Source organism: Macrotis lagotis, chromosome 1 (genome assembly GCF_037893015.1).
Source record: "Macrotis lagotis isolate mMagLag1 chromosome 1, bilby.v1.9.chrom.fasta, whole genome shotgun sequence".
Lineage (NCBI taxonomy): Eukaryota > Metazoa > Chordata > Mammalia > Peramelemorphia > Peramelidae > Macrotis > Macrotis lagotis.
In genome coordinates this window covers 917,485,534-917,503,551 of record NC_133658.1, presented here as the reverse complement: position 1 = coordinate 917,503,551, position 18,018 = coordinate 917,485,534, and the positions used below count along the sequence as shown (strand labels likewise).

The 18,018-nt window shown below is 61.5% G+C and overlaps 4 protein-coding genes across 10 annotated transcripts; 3 read left to right on the top strand and 1 right to left on the bottom strand.

The window, feature by feature from the left end:
- The first annotated feature begins 436 nt into the window (after nt 1–436).
- Nucleotides 437–3,691, top strand: LOC141509967 (platelet glycoprotein VI-like). Of its 2 annotated transcripts, none has more exons than XM_074219881.1 (7): nt 437–550; nt 850–885; nt 1,000–1,281; nt 1,772–2,056; nt 2,477–2,524; nt 2,938–2,988; nt 3,284–3,691. In XM_074219881.1, exons 1-7 carry the CDS (start codon nt 517–519, stop codon nt 3,472–3,474), a joined length of 927 nt encoding a protein of 308 aa, XP_074075982.1. In that variant the 5' UTR covers nt 437–516; the 3' UTR covers nt 3,475–3,691. The 2 variants fall into 2 exon arrangements, with proteins under 2 accessions (XP_074075982.1, XP_074075983.1); XM_074219882.1 differs by having other exon boundaries at nt 1,880–2,056; nt 3,284–3,688.
- A 1,546-nt stretch (nt 3,692–5,237) lies between these two features.
- CDC42EP5 (CDC42 effector protein 5) lies at nt 5,238–7,145 on the top strand. 2 transcript variants are annotated; one of them, XM_074219910.1, is made up of 3 exons: nt 5,238–5,856; nt 6,005–6,109; nt 6,427–7,145. In XM_074219910.1, exon 3 carries the CDS (start codon nt 6,427–6,429, stop codon nt 6,910–6,912), a length of 486 nt encoding a protein of 161 aa, XP_074076011.1. In that variant the 5' UTR covers nt 5,238–5,856; nt 6,005–6,109; the 3' UTR covers nt 6,913–7,145. The 2 variants fall into 2 exon arrangements, with proteins under 2 accessions (XP_074076011.1, XP_074076012.1); XM_074219911.1 differs by lacking the exons at nt 5,238–5,856; nt 6,005–6,109 and adding an exon at nt 6,157–6,264.
- A 187-nt stretch (nt 7,146–7,332) lies between these two features.
- On the top strand, nt 7,333–7,978 carry LENG9 (leukocyte receptor cluster member 9). The gene is given in 2 exon segments (XM_074218452.1): nt 7,333–7,463; nt 7,465–7,978. Coding segments are annotated over 2 exon segments (645 nt in total).
- Nucleotides 7,979–8,454: 476 nt separating this feature from the next.
- Nucleotides 8,455–17,856, bottom strand: LENG8 (leukocyte receptor cluster member 8). 5 transcript variants are annotated; one of them, XM_074219851.1, is made up of 16 exons: nt 17,748–17,854; nt 17,217–17,301; nt 16,950–17,124; nt 16,575–16,676; nt 16,389–16,502; nt 14,935–15,187; nt 14,508–14,649; nt 14,191–14,391; nt 13,649–13,930; nt 13,375–13,515; nt 12,889–13,177; nt 12,547–12,648; nt 12,389–12,457; nt 12,078–12,207; nt 11,798–12,005; nt 8,455–9,432 (listed from the first exon to the last, which is right to left on the bottom strand). In XM_074219851.1, the coding sequence occupies exons 2-16, from the start codon at nt 17,252–17,254 to the stop codon at nt 9,270–9,272; spliced, it is 2,409 nt and encodes an 802-aa protein (XP_074075952.1). In that variant the 5' UTR covers nt 17,255–17,301; nt 17,748–17,854; the 3' UTR covers nt 8,455–9,269. The 5 variants fall into 5 exon arrangements, with proteins under 5 accessions (XP_074075952.1, XP_074075955.1, XP_074075953.1 ...); XM_074219854.1 differs by having other exon boundaries at nt 11,798–11,889; XM_074219852.1 differs by having other exon boundaries at nt 8,455–12,005; nt 17,748–17,856.
- Between the last annotated feature and the right edge of the window lie 162 nt (nt 17,857–18,018).

Sequence of the window (18,018 nt, the reverse complement as noted above, 5' to 3'; positions counted from 1 at the left end):
CAGTCCATTTAGAAGTGTGGTAAGGAGCCCTAGAAAAGGAAGGAAAGAACCAAGCAAAGATAAACCTAGACTTCCTGATCCAAAAGGGATCTTAGACATTAAAGTGTGTGTGTGTGTGTGTGTGTGTGTGTGTGTGTGTGTGTGTGTGTGTGTGTGTGTGTGTGGGTGTGTGGAGGGCGGGTATTGAGGCCTGCAGCAAAGAAGGTGCTGCAAGGGTGTACCAGGATCATTGCCATCTAGGTCCCAACTAACAAGAGCTCCCAGGGGGAAAGGAGAGCTTTGAAGATCCCACCCTATGTTCTTGGGGAGAACCACCACATCCGAGGAGGAAGCCGATGGCCATCCCAGGAGGAAGTGGGGAGCTCTGAATGGGGAGATAAACCCTCCTCCTAAGGCAGACCAAATGATTAGGGCCACACTCACCCAGCCCCCCCCCCATTTGCTAAACATCTTTAGGGTGTGAGGAGGCAAGGATCCCTCTGCCCTCCTACTTCCCTAGAGATCCTGGTCAGGGCCATGGGCTCCTCACTCCCGATACTACTTTCCTTCGGTGAGTCCCAAGAAAGTGGGAGAGGGTCCTAAAGAGAAGGGGATCTCCTGGGAGACCTTGAGGAGGGAGGGGGCTGGAGGACTGGCCAGAACCCTGACTGCCACTTCTACCCACTGGGCCTCTCATACCTTCCTGCTCCGAACATCAGTTTCCCCCTCTGTGAAATAAGGGTCATACTCCAAGATCTTAAGGTCCCTACCAGGAAACATATGGTGATTCCTGGTGGTTCTGAGAAGCCCAAGGGCCATTCCCTCATCCCCAGGAGGGAAATCTACTGCTCATCAGATCCTCTCCCATAGGACTGTGTCTGAGTCTGGAGATCACAGCCCATGGAGGTGAGTCCTCCACCCCCTGAGGAGGAGAGAGGGGCTCTGGACTGAGGGGGCAGAGTGGGGAAGAATGGGGTGGGGGGGACAGCCCTGGAGATCTGGGCCCTCATTCTCTTTTAGACACACTCTCCAAACCTGTCCTCTGGGCAAAGCCTCGCTCTGTGGTTGCCAGGGGCACAGATGTGATCCTGTGGTGCCAGGGTCCCCCCGAAGTTGAAATGTACCGCCTGGAGCGGCTGAGCCCCCCCAGAACCTATCAGGACGTGCCTGGTTTTTTGGGATCCGGGGCTCGATTTCCCCTGGGCAGAATCTCAGGTGCCACAGCCGGCCTGTACCGATGCTCCTATAGGAATGGGGACAACTGGTCACCACCCAGCAACCAGTTGGAGCTGGTAGTGACAGGTGAGAACCTGGGAGCCCAGACATCAGGAGCTTGGGGGGGGGGGCTGGGAGGGGGAGGGGTTATTTTCCAACCAGAGGAAGAGGAAGACTGAACCTGGGTACACACACACACACACACATCACATGCACCAAGTTCACCCCCACACACACACCCCTTATGTATACAGACACATATATGGACAAACCCCACAATACACACCACACACAAACATATCATCTAAACACACCCCACAAAACAAACACACATACACAATCACATCACATGCCCCATGCACACAAACATAACACACATCACACATAAGTGGTATAAACCATATACACACCACACACACACACACACCACCACCACCACCACCATACACCCAGACCACACACACAGATACACCACACACACACACACACACACACACACACACACACACACACACACACAGAGATCACCAGGAAGGAGCAGGAGGCTCCCTGGAACATTCCCTCTCCTCCTCCCCAGGCTTGTACCCCAAAGCCTCCTTGTCCATCCTGCCGGACACTGAGGTGTCTGCTGGGCAGAATGTGACTTTCTCCTGCAACTCTGAACTTGGCTTTGATACGTTTGCAGTAGCCCAGGAGGGAAGAGCTGGCATCTGGAAGGTTCGGGAAGGGAAGCCTCCCGTCCACTTCCCCCTCCCCTCGGTGAAGGCCAGTCACACAGGCACCTACTGGTGCTATGGCTTTGATAGTCACTTACCCTACCTGTGGACAACCCCCAGTGACCCCTTGGAGCTCAGGGTCAAAGGTAAAGCATCTCCGCCCCAGCAACCCCGAGCCCTTTCCTGCTAGATGCAAGCTGCCCCCCAAACCCACCTACCCCATCAGCCTGGCTGCTCAGGGTTCCAGCAGAGGCCAAAGATCTCATGGTGGGGACCCTAGACTCTGGGAGTTGGGAGCAGGCAAGCTTCCAGAATTGAGTTGAGTCAGCAGAGCTGAGAGGAGAGAGGGAGTGCAGTGGAGTGGAAAGAGCCCTGAGTCTGGAAACAACCTAGAGTCCAGATTTGGGCTCTGCCACTGTTGACCGGTGATTTACTGGTGTCCCCCTTAATTTGTCTGGGTCATCTGTAAAATGAGGGTTGGGCCAGATTCCATCCAGCTCTGCTCTCTGAGATCAAGCGGCTAGGAAACCAAGAAGAGAGAAACCCCTTTACTTTGCCTTTCCTAGAAACCCTTGGAACCCCTTCCCTGATCGATCTGTCAAAGACTTCAGCTGGTAAGTAAGACTCCAAGCTCTGGATTAAAGGCTCCCCAAGGTGGGCATCTGTCCCCCATCAGTGGCCAGGTCTAATCTCTTCTCATATGCCCTCCTTGGGGGGGAAGGGAGTGTTTAGAGCCAGAGCTGTCTCCAGGGAGATGACAAGGACTGGAGAAAGAACAAGAGGCAACCTGGGGCTCGGCTCTCACGTCAAGACATCCAACTCGGCCATCGTACCAGCTTTATGAGCTTTCTCTCTCTAGACAGTTCTTTCTCTCTCTAGACAGCTCTTTCTCTATATAAAGAAGGTTGGATCTTTAACTGAACTGACCAGGAAGAACAAAGGTTACTCACACTGTGGGTGGAGGAGGGCAGATGCAGGCAGGTGGACCAGCCCCTAACCCTCGCTCTTTTCTCTTCCCCATTCCTAGGAGCTCCCACATCCCCCCACATTTCCCCAGAGAAGGTGGACGTCCCAACAGGTGAGTTAGCCAGATCTCCAAGGGCAGAGAGGGACCTCCATATTTCCCTATCCCTGCCTAACTTCTGACTCAGGACCCCAGTGCCCATGCCCAGGGGACTGGGAGAAAAAAGCCTTGGGAGCTGAGTCTGGTTTCCAAGCCAGAAACCCCTTGAATTGTCCCTGGGGCTTCAGTCTGTTTACTGAGGTAAAGGGGACCCCAAATTAGAGATTCCATGGACAGAGGGATTCTAAATTATGAGCTATGTCTTTGTTCAGTCTTCTGAACTCAGCCAATAACAACTTTGTTCCCACAGGTGCCACCCCCCAGGATTATACTGTGTCCAACCTTGTCCGATTGGTCCTGGCTGGATTGGTAGTGGCAGTCCTAGGGGGGTTTCTAGCTGAAGCCTGGCAAGCCTGGAGGGGCAAATTGCATGCACTTCCAGGGCCTCTTTTCCAAGCTCAGGTCCCAACCGCTTCACAGGTGAAGGGATTGCCTCCCTAATGATCCTGGACTCAGGTAGTTGGTCCAGAGATGGTCTGGGGGAAGTGAAAGCAAGACGCCTCTGAGAATCCTAAGTGGGGAGGGGGCTAAAGGCATGAGGCAGAGGAAGAGGGAAAGTCTGAACCTGTTAGATCCAAGGACCTGGCCTGGTCTCAGTTTCATAAAATATAGAGAAATATTGGTAAACCCGTGTCCATCCATCATCTGTGTCTGTCTGGCTATCCATCCATCCATCCATCCATCCATCCATCCATCCATCCATCCATCCATCCATCCATCCATCCATCCATTCATCCTTCCCTCCATCCAATCCTTTCCTCCCTCCCTCCCTCCTCCTTCCTCCCTCCCTCCTTCCTTCCTCCCTCCCTTCCTCCTTCCCTCCCTTCCTTCCTGGGTCTGAGACCTCCTTAAAGAATAGAGGCTGACCTAGCTGTTTGGCCTTCAGCAGGCCAACTTAACCCTATTGCCTTGCAAAAAAACAAAACAAACAAAAAAAAAAAACCAACCCCTAAATAAAAGAAGAGAAGAGAAGAGAGGCCAAGAAAAGCTTATGGGCTCCAAACAGAAGCATGGAAATCTCCCAGGAAGCCCCACTAAACACTCCAGTGGAACTCCCCAGTCAATGCTAACTGGGGACTTAGATGTCCACGAACCAAGGGAAGGCATAGAGAGAGGAAAGAGATTTGCTCAAGGTTCTAGAGTTGGAATCAGAATCCAGGCCCCAGCCCCCCTCCTCAGGACCCTTCCCCCGGGGCCCTGAGACACCCCTTCCCTCTGGTCTCTTTTGCAAGCTTCACCCGTTTCGCCACCACAACCCAACTCTCTTCTTCTGAGTTCTCCACGAACGGGAAGGGACAGTCCACCCAGAGCAAGGCTGCGTGCGTCCTTTCCCCATCCTTCAGGACCCACCGTCTCCAGACAGGCCTCCCTGACCTGGCCCTGGAGGGCTCTCTTCCTTCCTTCTCTCCCTGTTCCCTCAGCCAGCGCGCCCAGAAGGAGAAGAGAACCCATAAGAGCTTCCATCCATTCCCGTTAAGACTTTAAGACTGGAAAGACAAGACATCCTGCCTAGGGGACGGAGAAAGCGCATCCATCCCTTACAAATGGGGAAACTGAGCTGACAAGAGCACCCAGTAGCGCTCACAGGGTCGAAGGAAAAAAATCAGGCCACCAGCGAGAAAGGCCCCTCGGGTGGCCGGGCCTTGCATCCCTCCCAGTTTTGTTTCTTCAGCCTCAAGCCTGGCTCGGAAGAGGTGCTTCCCCCATGCTGGTTCAGGTCCATTGGTCCACAGAGCAGGGTGGAGGAGCCAGATGTGGCACCGTGGGAGCCCGGGATGGGGAGGCCACCTCCCCAGCCTGGGTTGTCTGCGCTGGGGAATGGGAGGATGTTTGGGCTGCTCCTGGTTGACAGGGGGTTCCAGGAAAGGGCCAGTGAGTGGGTCCCAGCTCGGCTCCTTTGCTATCTCTTCCTTGGGGGTTCGGTCCCTCTGGCTACCAGTCTCTGACCCTGTGGCTTCCGCATACTCTGGTGCTTTGGGGGAGAGGAGAGCCCTGGCCAGAGGCCCCAGGGAAGGAACTGGCTTCCCCACAATCCCCCAATCTGGACAGAAATAGGGAGTGAGAGGACAGCTTTGGAGCTGCAAAAGAGCAAACCCCCCCCCCCCCCCCCCATTGAGCAAGGAGGACATTGAGCTTGGAGAAAAGAGTGAGTTATCCAGGGATCTGGCCCAGGAGGAGGGGGCGAGGGGCCGGAGCTAGGGAGCGGATGCTGGGGCTAGCTCCCCGGGGAAGAAGAGGGCCTTCCTGGAAACAGAAGGGGGGGGGGTTCGGATTGCCAGTTGGCAGGCCTTGGCTGGGCAAATGCAAGGAGGCTGGGGGGACGTTCTGGGTCTCTCCTCCTCTTCCTCCCACTCCATCCTGTCTAGCACGCCCCCCCTCCCCGCTGGGCTGAATCTGGAAGCCATTACTCTTCCCAGCCCAGGCTCCAGGAAATTCCAGGCCAGGAAGCCGAGCACTGGGGGCACCGGAGGAGGGGCTCCGCCAAGGGGCTGGCAGGCATCTCCTCCTGCCCCTCAAAGCCTTCTTTAGCTCCCAAGCCCCTGGAGAGATTGCAGCCTCCCCCCGCCCCTTCTCCCTAATCAGAGGGCGGTCCACAAGCACCCTGGGGGGAATTCCTGCCTTAGCTGGCCCTTTAAATCCCAGAGCCAAAGTTTTGGGGCTGCCAGAGGGAGGGATGGGGAGGAGGGGCCAGGAACTTAACTCTCCCCACCCCGAGAGGGGCCAGACTGGGCGTAGGCTCCCACTCCTCCGGCTCCCGCTCCCGCCTGCCTTCCTGGCATGGCCCCCTCCAACTGGGGCTGACCTGCTGCTGGGCCCGGCCAGGTAGGAGGGGGCTGGCATGCCTGGATCCCCGAGGGGGTGGCGACTGGGGGGCGGCCGGCCCGGCCCTGAGTGGAGCAAGGGGTGCGGGTGGGGAGGGGGCTCGGACGCCTGGGCCCCTGAGGCCCCCTCCTGGCTCTCCCCTGGCTAGGTGAAAGGAGGAAGACCCGGTGGCGGACTCGAGGGGGCCCAGCCCCAGCAGAGGGGAGCTGGCCAGCACCGCGGACCCTCCCGGGCCCGACGATCCCCCTAAAGAGTAAGGGGGGCAGTGAGTGGGTGGGAGGGCAGAGAAGCCACGTGGGCTAGGGCTGGGGGGGGCAGGAATATATTGAAGAGGGTGTTCAGGGCAGGCTAGACCCTCCCCCCACACACACTGCCCTGGCACTGGAGAACCAGTCCGGCGGGATCCAGGTGGGTGTGATTTCCGTCGGGGAGGGGGGACCCGAGGACACGTGGAGGAGGGAGGGTCCTGCGGTGATGTAGCCGGAGGCAGGCTGCCCAAGGGGCTCCCGGGGCGCCGGCCCAGGTCGGGAGTCCGCCCCCCCCCTTGACCCGAGCCTCTCCCCGCCCCAGATGCCCATCCTGAAGCAGCTGGGCCCGGCCCTGCCCAAGAAGCGTTTGGACCGGGACGCCATCTCGGCCCCCCTGGGGGACTTTCGCCACACCATGCACGTGGGGCGCGGGGGCGACGCCTTCGGGGACACCTCCTTCCTGAGTCGCCACGGCGGCGGCGGCGGCGGCGGCGGCCCCGGCCCGTCCCCCGGCCCCTCCCCGGGGCCCTCGCCCGCCCCCTCGGCCGCCCCTTCCCCCGCGCGCCCAGCGCTGCCGCCCCCCAGCGCCCCCCAGCCCCCCCGGCCCTCGGAGGGCCAGGCCGAGGCCCGGGCGTCGGCGGGGGACCCGTTCCTGTCCTTCCATCTGGATCTGGGGCCCTCGCTCCTGGAGGAGGTGCTGGGGGCGATGGAGCGCGGGGGCCCGGCCGGCGGGGGCGCGGCCCCGAGGGCCCCCGCCCCGCCCGGCTTCGGCTCCGAGGAGGACCTGGATGAGGTCATCGGCCTCTGAGGGGGGGCCCCAGCTCGGAGGCCACTCCCCCGGCCCCCACCCCGTGCCAGCCCCCGCCCCAAATCTTTATATATAAAGCAGTATCGACGTGGACCTCGGCGCCCCGCGTCAGTGTTTGGGGTTCGGGGCGCCCGCGGGGGCCCCGCCTCTCTTTCTGGCCCTTTCCGAGCCCGCGCCCTTAGGGACACCCCGACTTCCGGAGGGGGCACGGTAGACACCCCTCCCCCCGCGGGGCGGAGGCGGGGCGCCCCGAGCCGCCGGGGCCCTTGACGAGCCTCCGCCCGGGCGGGCGGGCCCCGGAGGCCGGAAGGGCGGCGGGCGGCTCCCGGGGCCCCAGCCCAGGCCAGCCCAGCCCAGGCCAGCCCAGCCCAGCGCGCCCCGGCCCCGGCCCCGGCCCCGGCCCCGCGGGGTGCCCCGGGCATGGCCGAGCCCGCGCCGCCCCCCTGCCGCTTCTTCCTGGAGGGCCGCTGCCGCTTCGGGGCCCGCTGCCGGCAGGCGCACCCCGGGGCCCCCGGGCCCCCCCCCGCCCCCCAGGGCCCCCGCCGCGGCCCAGCCCGAGCCCGGCGGCAAGAAGCCCCCGATGCGCACGGCGCAGGCCGTCATCGACCGCATCCGCTGGGACCCGCGGCTGCGGCCCGCCGACTTCTCGGTGGGCTACCTGGACCGCTTCCGCGGGGTGCTGGAGGAGCCCTTCCAGGCCTTCTGCTGGGACCGGCCGCTGGCGGCGCTGGGCCCCGGGGTGCTGGCCGTGCCCCGACACCGCGTCCGCTACTTCCGCCACCGCGGCCGCCTGGTCTGGGACCGCGCCTCCCGCACCGACCTGGTCTTCGGCTCGGCCGCCGGCCGCGGCGCCACCATCCTGGACGGGCTGGCGGGGCCGGGCGGGGGCCCGGAGGAGGAGGAGGAGGCGGAGGCCGGCCCGCCGGCCCCGGAGCCCGGGGAGGAGGAGGAGGAGGAGGAGGCCGGCCCGCCGGCCCCGGAGCCCGGGGAGGAGGAGGAGGAGGCCGGCCCGCCGGTCCCGGAGCCCCGCGGCCGCAGCAGGGCCAGCAGCGACGCCCCGACGTGAGCCCGCGACCCCCTCGTCTACTCGCCGCCCGGCGCGGCTGCGGGTCCCGGGGTCCCCCCTCACCCTGGCCCAGGTGCCCGAGGGGAGCCCAGCCGGAGCCCACCCAGGCGCGGAGGAACAGAAGGCGGCACAGCCAGGGCCAGGGTTCTCTCTCTCTCTCTTTTCTTTAATGAAACTTTCTCTTGTTTTTTCCAAACCGTGCTCAGCACTCCTGGGGTGCAGGGGGGGAGGGGAGGGGAGGGAGGGGAGGGGCAGGGGAGCAGGGACATCCGGAAAGGAGAGGCCGCGGCCTGACAGTCCAGCTGTTTCGGATCTCATTGCACATTATTGAGTTACATGGCAGAAAAGGGAGGGGAGAAGAGGGGTGAAAAGAAAGGGGGAGGGGAAAATAATTTAAAAAATAAAATATCAAAGGAAGAAATGATGCGACCTGGTGACCCATGGAGGCAAGAGGGGGAGGGATGACCTTTTTACCTGTGCAGAACCAGAAGGGGAAGGGGAAAGAGAGGAGAGGGAGGGGGAAAGAAATCAAAACAGACACTGGGAGGGGAGGAAAAGGGGGGACGGGAGACACGGAGACAACTTAATACAACTTGAGATGCATCAGACTCGAGGTCCCGGCGGCGACGGCGACTTGACATTCGTGGTGACGTCCTCTTGGCTGCGGCGGCCTTTCGGGGTGGGGGGGTAGGTGTACAGTCTGAATCGACTCCCCCCAGCCCCAGACAAGATAGAGCCCCCCCGCTTCTGGGGAAAGGCGGCAAGAGTCTCTTCAAGGTGGGGGGTGAGAGCAGCGGGGTGGCGGCTGGTTGGAGGGTCGTCGTCCCCCCCGGCTGGCTGAAGGCACCCCCTCTTCCTTCTTCCCCCCAGCCCCCTCGTGCGCAGGGGGGGGCGTGGGGCACCGGCCGGGCGCCTGGGACGAGCTCAGGAGAGAAAGAGAGAAAACACTGAGAGAGTGTTAGTGGGGGGGTGAGAGATCAGGGCACAGATCTACAGACCCACGGCCCACCACCCACTCTCCAACCTCCCCCCACTCCCCACCCCAAGCCCACTCATGAAAATAAAAACGTAGAAAAATTCTCTGTACAAAATATCCCTGGGGTGTCAAAGGCGGGGGGAGAGAGGAGGCTCCGGCCGGACCTCTCCCATGTAGACATCCCAGTCTGTGGCTCAAAGAAACCAGTTTAGACCAGTAAGCGCAGATGGGGGTGGGGGGGAGAGACCTCCACCAGCCCCTTCTCGTCCTAATCCGAGGCCAGGCCCCGGCCCCAACCCCGCCCCCTGCAGGCGCTCAGAAGGTGGGCAGCTGCGCCACGCTGAGCCGGCAGTCGATGCTGGTGTTGTCGGGCCCCATGTAGCCCAGGCCCAAGGGGGCCAGAAAGGCTCGGCAGGCGGCCTCGCCCTCGAAGGCCAGCTCCCCCTGCACGAAGGAGACGGGCAGCGCCGGGCGGAAGCTATGGAGACAAGAGGAGACACCGATGAAGGGCGGGAGGAAGAGAAGGGGCCCGGGGACCCACGGGGAACAGGTGCTTCTCCCCACCCCCCCACCCCAGCTCCAGCCGAAGGGTCCGCGGCAGTCGAGGCCGGGGAACTGGGCCTCCGGGACGACCTCCCCCCCCCGGAGCGTGGGGGAGATGAGCCGGGCTCCTTCGGTCACCGTCCCCCCAACCACCCTCCCCCCACTTACCTGTGCAGGGTGCTAGGGGAAAGTGAGGGGGCAAGGACAAGAACAGAGAGCGCGAGGGCCCTCAGAGGAGCCACAGCTCTGGCTGCGGAGCTGGGAGGAGCAGAGAGAGGCCAGCTGCCTCCAGAGCAGAGCAAGAACGAGAGCAGGAGGAAGCCGGGCCGGCCACCGGACTGCGCAGTCTGCACGGACCCCACACACCCCACGGCCAGCCGGCCTCCCGACAGCACAGATCACACAGGTTGGACACAAGGAAGTCACACAAACAGCCAACACGGGTTGAGGCCCGGAGGCCTCAGGCTGGGGGGAGGGGGGGTGTCCCTGGGGTCCATGGGGAGCACTGGTGTTCCAATCAGAAGCTCTGAGTTCAAATCCCCAAAGGGCCTTGGGTATTAGCTTCCCCAGCGGCCCCCAAGGCTCATTAAAAACAAAGGTCTGACCGTAGGCCCCTGAGGTGCGGCCCCACTCCAAGTCCTAGGAGCCGAACCTGCGGTCCAGACACAACTGGGTCCAAACACAACTATCTGCAGGGGGGCACTGCTGTCCAACAGTCAGGCCCGGGCCTCCTGCTCCACATTGAGTGGAGCTAGCTACAAAGACAAAAGATGCCACTAAAGGCTGCCCGAAGCCCAGCAAGGGCTGGAGCCCCTGGATCTGGCCATCCCGACACCGGAGCCTCTAGAGAGGGGAACAGGGGAGGTTAGGTAACGCTCTTGAGAGCCTCAGAGCTAGGAGCCGGGGCAGAGCACCCGCGGCCTTCACAGTGAGGAGCAGGACCGGGATACGGCTGGTCGGGGAGGGCAGGCGGACGACCAGGATCTCTCACTAGGCAAGATCATTCTTGGCCCGGGAGTATAAAGACCCTCTGCTTCTGGAGGAGATGGGGGCTCCCTGCTGCTGAGCCTCAGGATCTCAACCCCTCAGTTTGTTGGCTCACCCAGCAGCTAGGGGTTTCAAAGTGCTCAGAGCACCAGGCCAGGAGTCAGAAAGAGCCAAGTTCCGATCCCACTTCAGATACTCACTGGCTGTGTGACTGGACAAGTTTCCCCAGAATCTCCCTCCCAGGAATGTTAGCAGGACACTAGGAGATAACTGGGGGGTCTCCACAGCCTCCACTAGAGACCTGAGGGCTGCAATTGGGCAAAAAAAAGTTCCTACATGCAAGGTGGCAGCAGAGGCAAGTCCCTTGGCCCCAGGTCAGTGACACCAGGATCGGGGCTCCCACAGATGTGTGTATGGGGAGGGGGCTCACTATCAGAGACAAGGGCTCAGTGGCGAGGATGAAGTGACTGACCCTCAGGAACAAAAAGGGCATACAAGCCAAGGGCAAATACATCAGGGCAGAGCCAGGGGCAAGCTTAGAGCTGGTCCAGATGCCACCAGCCCACTGCCCACTTTTGAGCTGGCCCAGGAGGAAAACCTCCTCTAGTCCAACCCTTCTGGCTTTGGTTTTTTTTTTTTTTTAACAGATGAGGAAACTGAAGTCCAGGGAGGCTTCCAATTTGTCCAAGGTCACACAGCTAGTGACTCATCTGAGATGGAATTTGAACCCAAGCCATCTGACTGCCCAGGAGCTCTGCCCCTCTGGTATAGGACTCTGGGTGGTCACGACTTCTGAAAAGTCGCCACAAGGCACCAAATTGAGCAGGGAGAAACCCGAGGGGGGCTCACAGGTGCTGTCTGGCAGAGGCACAACCACCAGCAACAAGGAGGTGTCCTAGGGGCACTTCTGGAGACCACACCAGAAGCTCTGAGCTGAGGGGGGGGACCTAGTGGGGGGGGGTTCTACCCTGAAGGCACAAGTATGGATAACGAGAGCAAGCTCTGCCAGTGAGACACAAGCTGGGGTGGCTTGTTCTACAGAGGCCCAGAGGCCTCCCAAGCCCCCTCAGGGCCATCCTAGATGTGATCGGGGAGGCTCCTAAGCTAACTCCAAAACAGAGAGACGGACACACGTTAACAGAGGCTTTGGGAGGAATGGTGGGGGAGGGGGTGTGAAGAGACAAACACACAGTGGGAGAGGCCAAAGGAGCTGCAGAAGGGTGAAACGTGAGCTGGGAGAGGAGGGGGCGGCCGGTGAGGAGGGGGCAGTCACAGGAATGAGGATGTGGGGGGACTGGGCGGCCCTCACATACGTTTTGATCATGGCCTTGAGAGCAGCCTTCCGTTCCCTATCAGCAAACTTGTCCACCAGGTAGCCAGACATGCAGGGCGCGTTCCGGTAAAGCTGGAAGAAACGGTGGTAGTTGCCTAGAGCCCAGGCTGCCCGGAGTGCCAGGGCATGGGCCACGCAGGGGTCTGCCTTCAATTCTCGAGTCAAGTACGCCAGTTCTGTGGTGATGTCTAGAGGCAAAGGAGGAGTGAGTGCCCCATCTCTTCCACGAGGACCCCCGGCCCCACAAAGCCCTGGCTCACCCCCTGAGTTCTTGGTGAAGATGTAGTAGAGGATGCGATATGCCGTGAACTCCCCAACATTGCCTGGCAGGTTCTCCGCATACAGCGACTTGAGCTGAGTCTGGCACTGGTTAAATTCTTCGTGGTCACCCTGGAGAGGACAAAGAGGGCACATGAAGACTAGCAAGCGTGCCACAAAGGAGGGAGACCCACAGAAGACGGAGGGTACTGCGAGGTGGACATGGGATGGCAGAAAAATGGATGAGGGTCAGGCTGAAGGAACACCCACCACCTGGGGCTGAGAGGCCACTTCTGGCTCACGCCCTCCTCACCTTCTCAAGGGCGATGCGCGCATGGGTTTCATACACCTCCACCGTGAACTCTGTTCGTACACCTTGTACCTGAGAAGGAAGCAGAGGTTCCAGGCACAACTCCCCTGGTGGCCCCCTCAGCCCGCCTCGGTCCCCCTTGGCTAGTCCCTGGGACTCACGGTCAGGTCCTGACGAATGGACTTCATCTGTTCACAGGCAAAGGCATAGTCCTGCTTCTCCTTCCAGTGAGACTTCACCATGGTCAGGGACTTCTTCAACACCTGCAGGGGAGGGGACAATTCTGGGCTCAGGCCACTGAAGGGCTGGGGGAAGGGGTAGAAGTTGCCTCAATCACAGGGAGACAGGAAGAGATCAGGGACTGGCAGCAGGCCAAGAACTCCAGGCCGGCCACAGCAGCCTAGACACACTCCTGCCGCCCTGGGCCATCACAGGGACACCCCCCCCCCCACCCCCTCCAACCAACCCCATTCCAGGCCAAGGGTCCCAAGAATCGCACTCACAGTCACGGGCCTCACAGTGGAGGGATCTGGGGCACAGGTGAGCCGGAGGTAGTGTTTGGTGATGTCCGGGCAGGTGCCCACAATCTTGAGCTCGTTCCAGTCGGGGTCAGTGCTCCCACTATCAAGGCTGCTCATCTGGAGCACCAATGGCTCCAGGCGTAGGCGCCGAGAATGCCCGTGCTGGAAGCGAGCTGCCCGCTTCTGTTTCTTCAACTCCCGCTCCGGGTCCTCACACTCCATGGCGGCCGCTGGCTTCTTGCGGCTGCGCTTGGTGGGGACAAGGTCATGCCTGTAAGAGAGGCCTGTCAGACACGTCCAAGCTGGTCACCAGGCAAGGGCAGTGAGGACACAGTGGGAAAACCGAAGAGCCCCAGCCACAAAGATGCTGCTGCTGGAGACGCCCTAGGAAGCGGCCAAGCCGTGGCAGTCTACCAGGAAGCCCTGGACCCCTAAAAGGACACCCCTCTTCTTTCTCTGTGCCCTCACCTTTTTCCACGTTGCACACGTCCTCGGCCCCGGTCCATGTGCGCACCCCGGCCACCCCGGCCTTTGGGTGGTGGGTTTCTTCGGCCCCCCGGGTGGCACTCACTACCTGAGTAGGAGCTGTCAGAGTCCGAGTGTGAGTCACTACAGGCAAACATGGGGTAAAGAGGAAGAAAAAGTGGGGGGTGGGGTCAGGCCGAGGCCCAACAGAGGCAAGGCTTTCCTGTCTCCTAGGCTCCATCTGGCCCAGTCGACCACCCCATGCCATTCCCGTTACCTGCGGCGGAAATGACGGGAAGGGGAGCGGGAGGAGGAACGGGAACGGGAGTCTGTGCTTGAGGAAGAACTATTATCCTTCATGAACACATTCCGATTTCCAAACTTGGTGGCAAAGCTGCTGCCGCGCCCCCGGCCAGCGCTCCCAGTGCCCCCTGCCCCCCGCTGGGGCTGAGTTCCACCGCCCCGAGGCGTCCCCCCAGCTCCCCGGGCAGGGTGGAGAATGGACGGGGCTTCCCACCGCTTCTTCTTGGGGCTCTCTGTCACGGCATCATGGCTTAGCCTGAAAGGAAAGGCAAAGAGAAGTCACCTCAAGCCTTAGCTCTAGATGATTACCCAGTGACTGGCAGTAGTTGCCACCTGGACACCAGCCAGGGCTAAGTCTCGTGAGGGCCTGCCCTCCTCTCTCCAGCTGAGTAAGCTGCACTGGGGGAAGGAGGCACAACAGGTCACTAAACAAAAGGGACTGAGAACGGTTTGAAGACGAGCCAACTGGAGAGCTCAGACACAACTGCATGGAGCCCCCCCCCCCCCCCCACTGACCCCGGCAGCGGCTCGCGGCTCCAGTCGATGGTATAGGCCGAGCCATCCTGGAGTCGGGCCTGCAGGACCTCTTTGAGCAGTTTTTCCGTTCGGTCCTTATCCTCTTCAGACTCACAGGCAGTGAAGCAGCGCTGGACATATTCTTTCATGTCTTGAGGCCAGTCCTCAGGCTTCCCCGATAAGTTCCGGTTTGTGGGCATGCTACGGAGAGGAAGGAGACTTGTAAAGGAAGCTTGGCTTGGTCGAGACCCTCCCCTGAACTCAATGGGAGACACCATGGCAGGCTCGGATCTAGAGCTGGGGAACGTGGTACTCACCTGTGGTTCTGTGGCTTTTCGGTATTGGCCTGGGTCCCAAAGCTGCTGTGCTGCCCCTCGGAGCTAGAGTTAAAGTTCTGGCTGGTGACCACAAAGGGTCGTTTCTGGATGTTGAACTTGACGCTGCCTGCTCCTGGGGCTTCTGGGGAAGATGGAAAACAGCAACAATAAGGGCCAAGGTGACCCTTGATGCACCTCCAGGACCGTGGAGAAGACGAGAGGAAGATGCACCACTAGGTCATAAGACCCTTGGGGAAGAAGAGCAAGCCTTGGTCCTGGTTTATAAAGGGAGGAAGCAATTCCAGGAGGAGATGCATCCAAAACCTGCCCCTCCTCCAGTGAACTCCTAGAACTGAATGCTCACGTTAGACAATCAGGGCCTTTTTTAGCCCTAAGTAGCCTGACAACAAAGCCCCCCAAAACTCACGTTTCATACGGTTCCACAGCTGCTGTCCTTTCTTAGGCTTGGGAGGTTCTGAGTAACCATGTTGCCCATAGGCCTGACTGGAGACCGGGCTCGCTTGCCCGTGCTGAGCTGAGGAGGCCCCAGGCTGAGCCCCACTCCCCAGAGTGTGACCCGAGTGTTGGGGGGGTGGGGGTGGCTGGGGAGGCTGGGCCGCCGGTAACTGCTGAGGAGGGGTTGGGTAGGACATCGTCTCTTCCATGCCAGGAACTGGAGGCTAGGAGGAAAAGAAAGGTGATCTCTGAAGGGAGGTCTAAAGAGCCCAAATCAAGTTGAAACCCAACTTCAAACTCTTGGCCCTGGCTACTCAGCTTACAAAACTTGCAAAGGAGGCCTGCCTGAAGTGGATGAAAATGTCACCAGGATGTGTTTATTATAAGATAAACAACATTAGATGAGTTTACTTTTTTCTTCCTATGTTAACGTGTGACCCACAGAGAACAGTTTCCTTTTTGAGTTTGAACCCACAGTTCACAAATTTGGTTTTGGGGAAAGCAAAGTGGAGCAGGAAGGAAGTTCCCAGACTCCAATGACAGCCTCATGAAGCCTCTAGCCCTTTCTCAGAATAGAGTTGGCTCTCTTGGAAAACCCTGAACTGCTGATGAAGCTTCATTTCTGTTTTTTAATATATTCTTATTTTTGTATAAATGACTTTTTATATAAATTACTGAAACATAGACCTGCACAACCGATAAAAGAAGAAAACCCGAGCCCAAAGCTGGCCCCAGACACCCAACAATCACCTGGCTGTGTGGTCCCAGGCAAGCCACCTAGCCCCATTTGCCCTGCTAAGCCCCCCAAATAATAATAACAAAAAAATGTGTAAAATTTCATTTGTAAGGGAAATTATTAAACCTGTCATTTATTTTTTGTGCCTGCCCAATTCAGAATCACCAGGAATTTTGTCATGGTTAGGAACTCCTGAAGCTCTGAGTGTAATTGAGGGGTAGGAGAAGTCGCAGGAAGGACCCTTAGAGATGAAGACAGAAAAACACAATGTTCCTCCCTGGAGCCAATCAAAAAGTGGAGTGTTTCCAGGGTTATACAGTTTTCTTACACACAAACCCTGGGGGGAGCCAGAGGATCCCCAATTTGTGGAGAGGGAAAGGCAAGCTCAGAAAAGAGATTTGGTAGGAGTGACTAGAGAGGCCATCCAGCCCAAACCATCTCTTCATACACAAACAGCATGCCCCAACAAGTGCCAGGAGCCAGGCTCTAAGCCAGGTCTCCTGGCCCGGGGCCCAGGCCTCTTTCCATGACTCCACATGATCCAGGGGCCTGGAGACTCTCCTTGGATCTTGGGAGCCCACGAAGATCCCAAGAGGTGGCAGCCAAATGCTGGGGAGAGGGGAGCTACGCCGAAGTAGAAAGAGCCCCCCAGGATGCTGCGGGCCTCGGGCTCCTCGGGGGTGGCTCACCTGGGCGAGGGCTCCCTGGTGCTGCCCGGGGGTAGTCGCCTGCTGTGGGGCCGCAGCGGCGTAGGTGGCGGTCAGGCTGTACTGGCTGGGGGAGCCGTAGCTTTGGTACATGTTCTAGGAGACAGGGGGGCGGTCAGGGGGGCTCGGGGCGGCCCCCGCGCCCCCCGGCCCGCTGCCAGCACTCACCATGGGGTAGTAGTAGTTGTAGGGGTAGGCGTAGTTGTACTGCTGGTACCACTGGTAGTACTGCTGCTGCTGGAGCGCCGCCGCGTCGGCCTGGGCCACGTACTGGGGGGACACGGGGCGGTGAGGGGCGCCCCGGGGCCACCCCCCGCCTTACCGGGGCTGGCCCCCCTCCTCCCCCGGGCCGCCCTGCCCGCCCCCGACCACCCGGGCCCGCCCCCCGCCTGGGCCCGCCCCCCGCCTCACCCGGACCCGCCCCCCCCCGCCTCACCCGGGCCCGCCCCCCGCCTCACCCGGGGCCGCCCCGGGCCCGCCCCCCGCCTCACCCGGGCCGCCCCCCGCCTCACCTGGGCCGCCCCGGGCCCGCCCCCGCCTCACCTGGGCCGCGGCCACCTGGCCGTTGCCGCCGCTCTTGGCCGCGCTGCCCGTGGCGCCCGCCTTGCTGATGCTGGCCAGGGCCTGGCGGGCCTTCTCCCACTCGGGGTTCTCGTGCATGGGCGCGTCCATGGCGCCGTCCCGGGCCGGGCCGCTGCCCAGGCTGTACTGAGCCGCCCTGCGGGGACGGCCGTGACCGTGACCTCACAGACTGCTGGAACGCGGGCCAGCCCCGCCCCCCGCGCCCCCCGCCGCCCACTGCCCACTCACCACTCGGCGCCGCGCTGGTCACCCACGTTGGCCGCCATTCGGAGCTGGGCCGGGCCGGGGGGCGCCCGGGACCGTCCGCTTCTGGCTGCGGGCAGAGGCGGGGGTGAGGCGGGGGGCCGGGGCCGGCGGGGCGGGGGCAGCGGGCTCTGCTACTGCGCCTGCGCCCCGGGCCCGAGCTCGCTCCCGCGGCTCGGTCCCGCCACGGGCGCGCGCTGCCCAATCCCCGTCCCAAACTGCTGGGCGAGGGCGCAGGCCGCGCGCGCGCGCCGGCGCCGGCGGGACGCCAAGGGCCGAGGGGCGGGCGCCGCGCAGGCGCGGTAGCGCCGTCGCCTCGCCGTGGACGCGCGCCCCCGCCGTTGGCCCAGGCCCCGCGACCGAGCGGGGGAGGGAGGGAGCGAGGCCTCGAGCCCGGGCGGAACCCCGCAGGCGCCCGGAAGCGCCGCCGCCGGACCCCCCCCCCCCACTCCCGCGGTCCGCGCCGGAGGCCCGGCCCGGTCCGGCCCAAGATGGCGGCACCGAAGGCCTCCTCACCTGAGGGCGGCTTCTTCCTCCGGCGCTGACTCCAACGCGCGACAGACGGCCACAGGGGAGGCAGGGACGTGGCGAGGGAGCGCACGCACGCTACGTCATCGCGTCACCTCGCGCCCCGCCTCTTGGCCATGGCAGGGGCCAATGAGAGGCTCCGGAGCGGGCCCGCTCCCAAGGGGCCCCTGCCTCCGGCCGACGCTTTAAAGAACTCGGAGTGACGACCAGACGGACCAATGGGAAGCGAGACGGGGGAGCTCGCTCTGGCCCTCCCGCG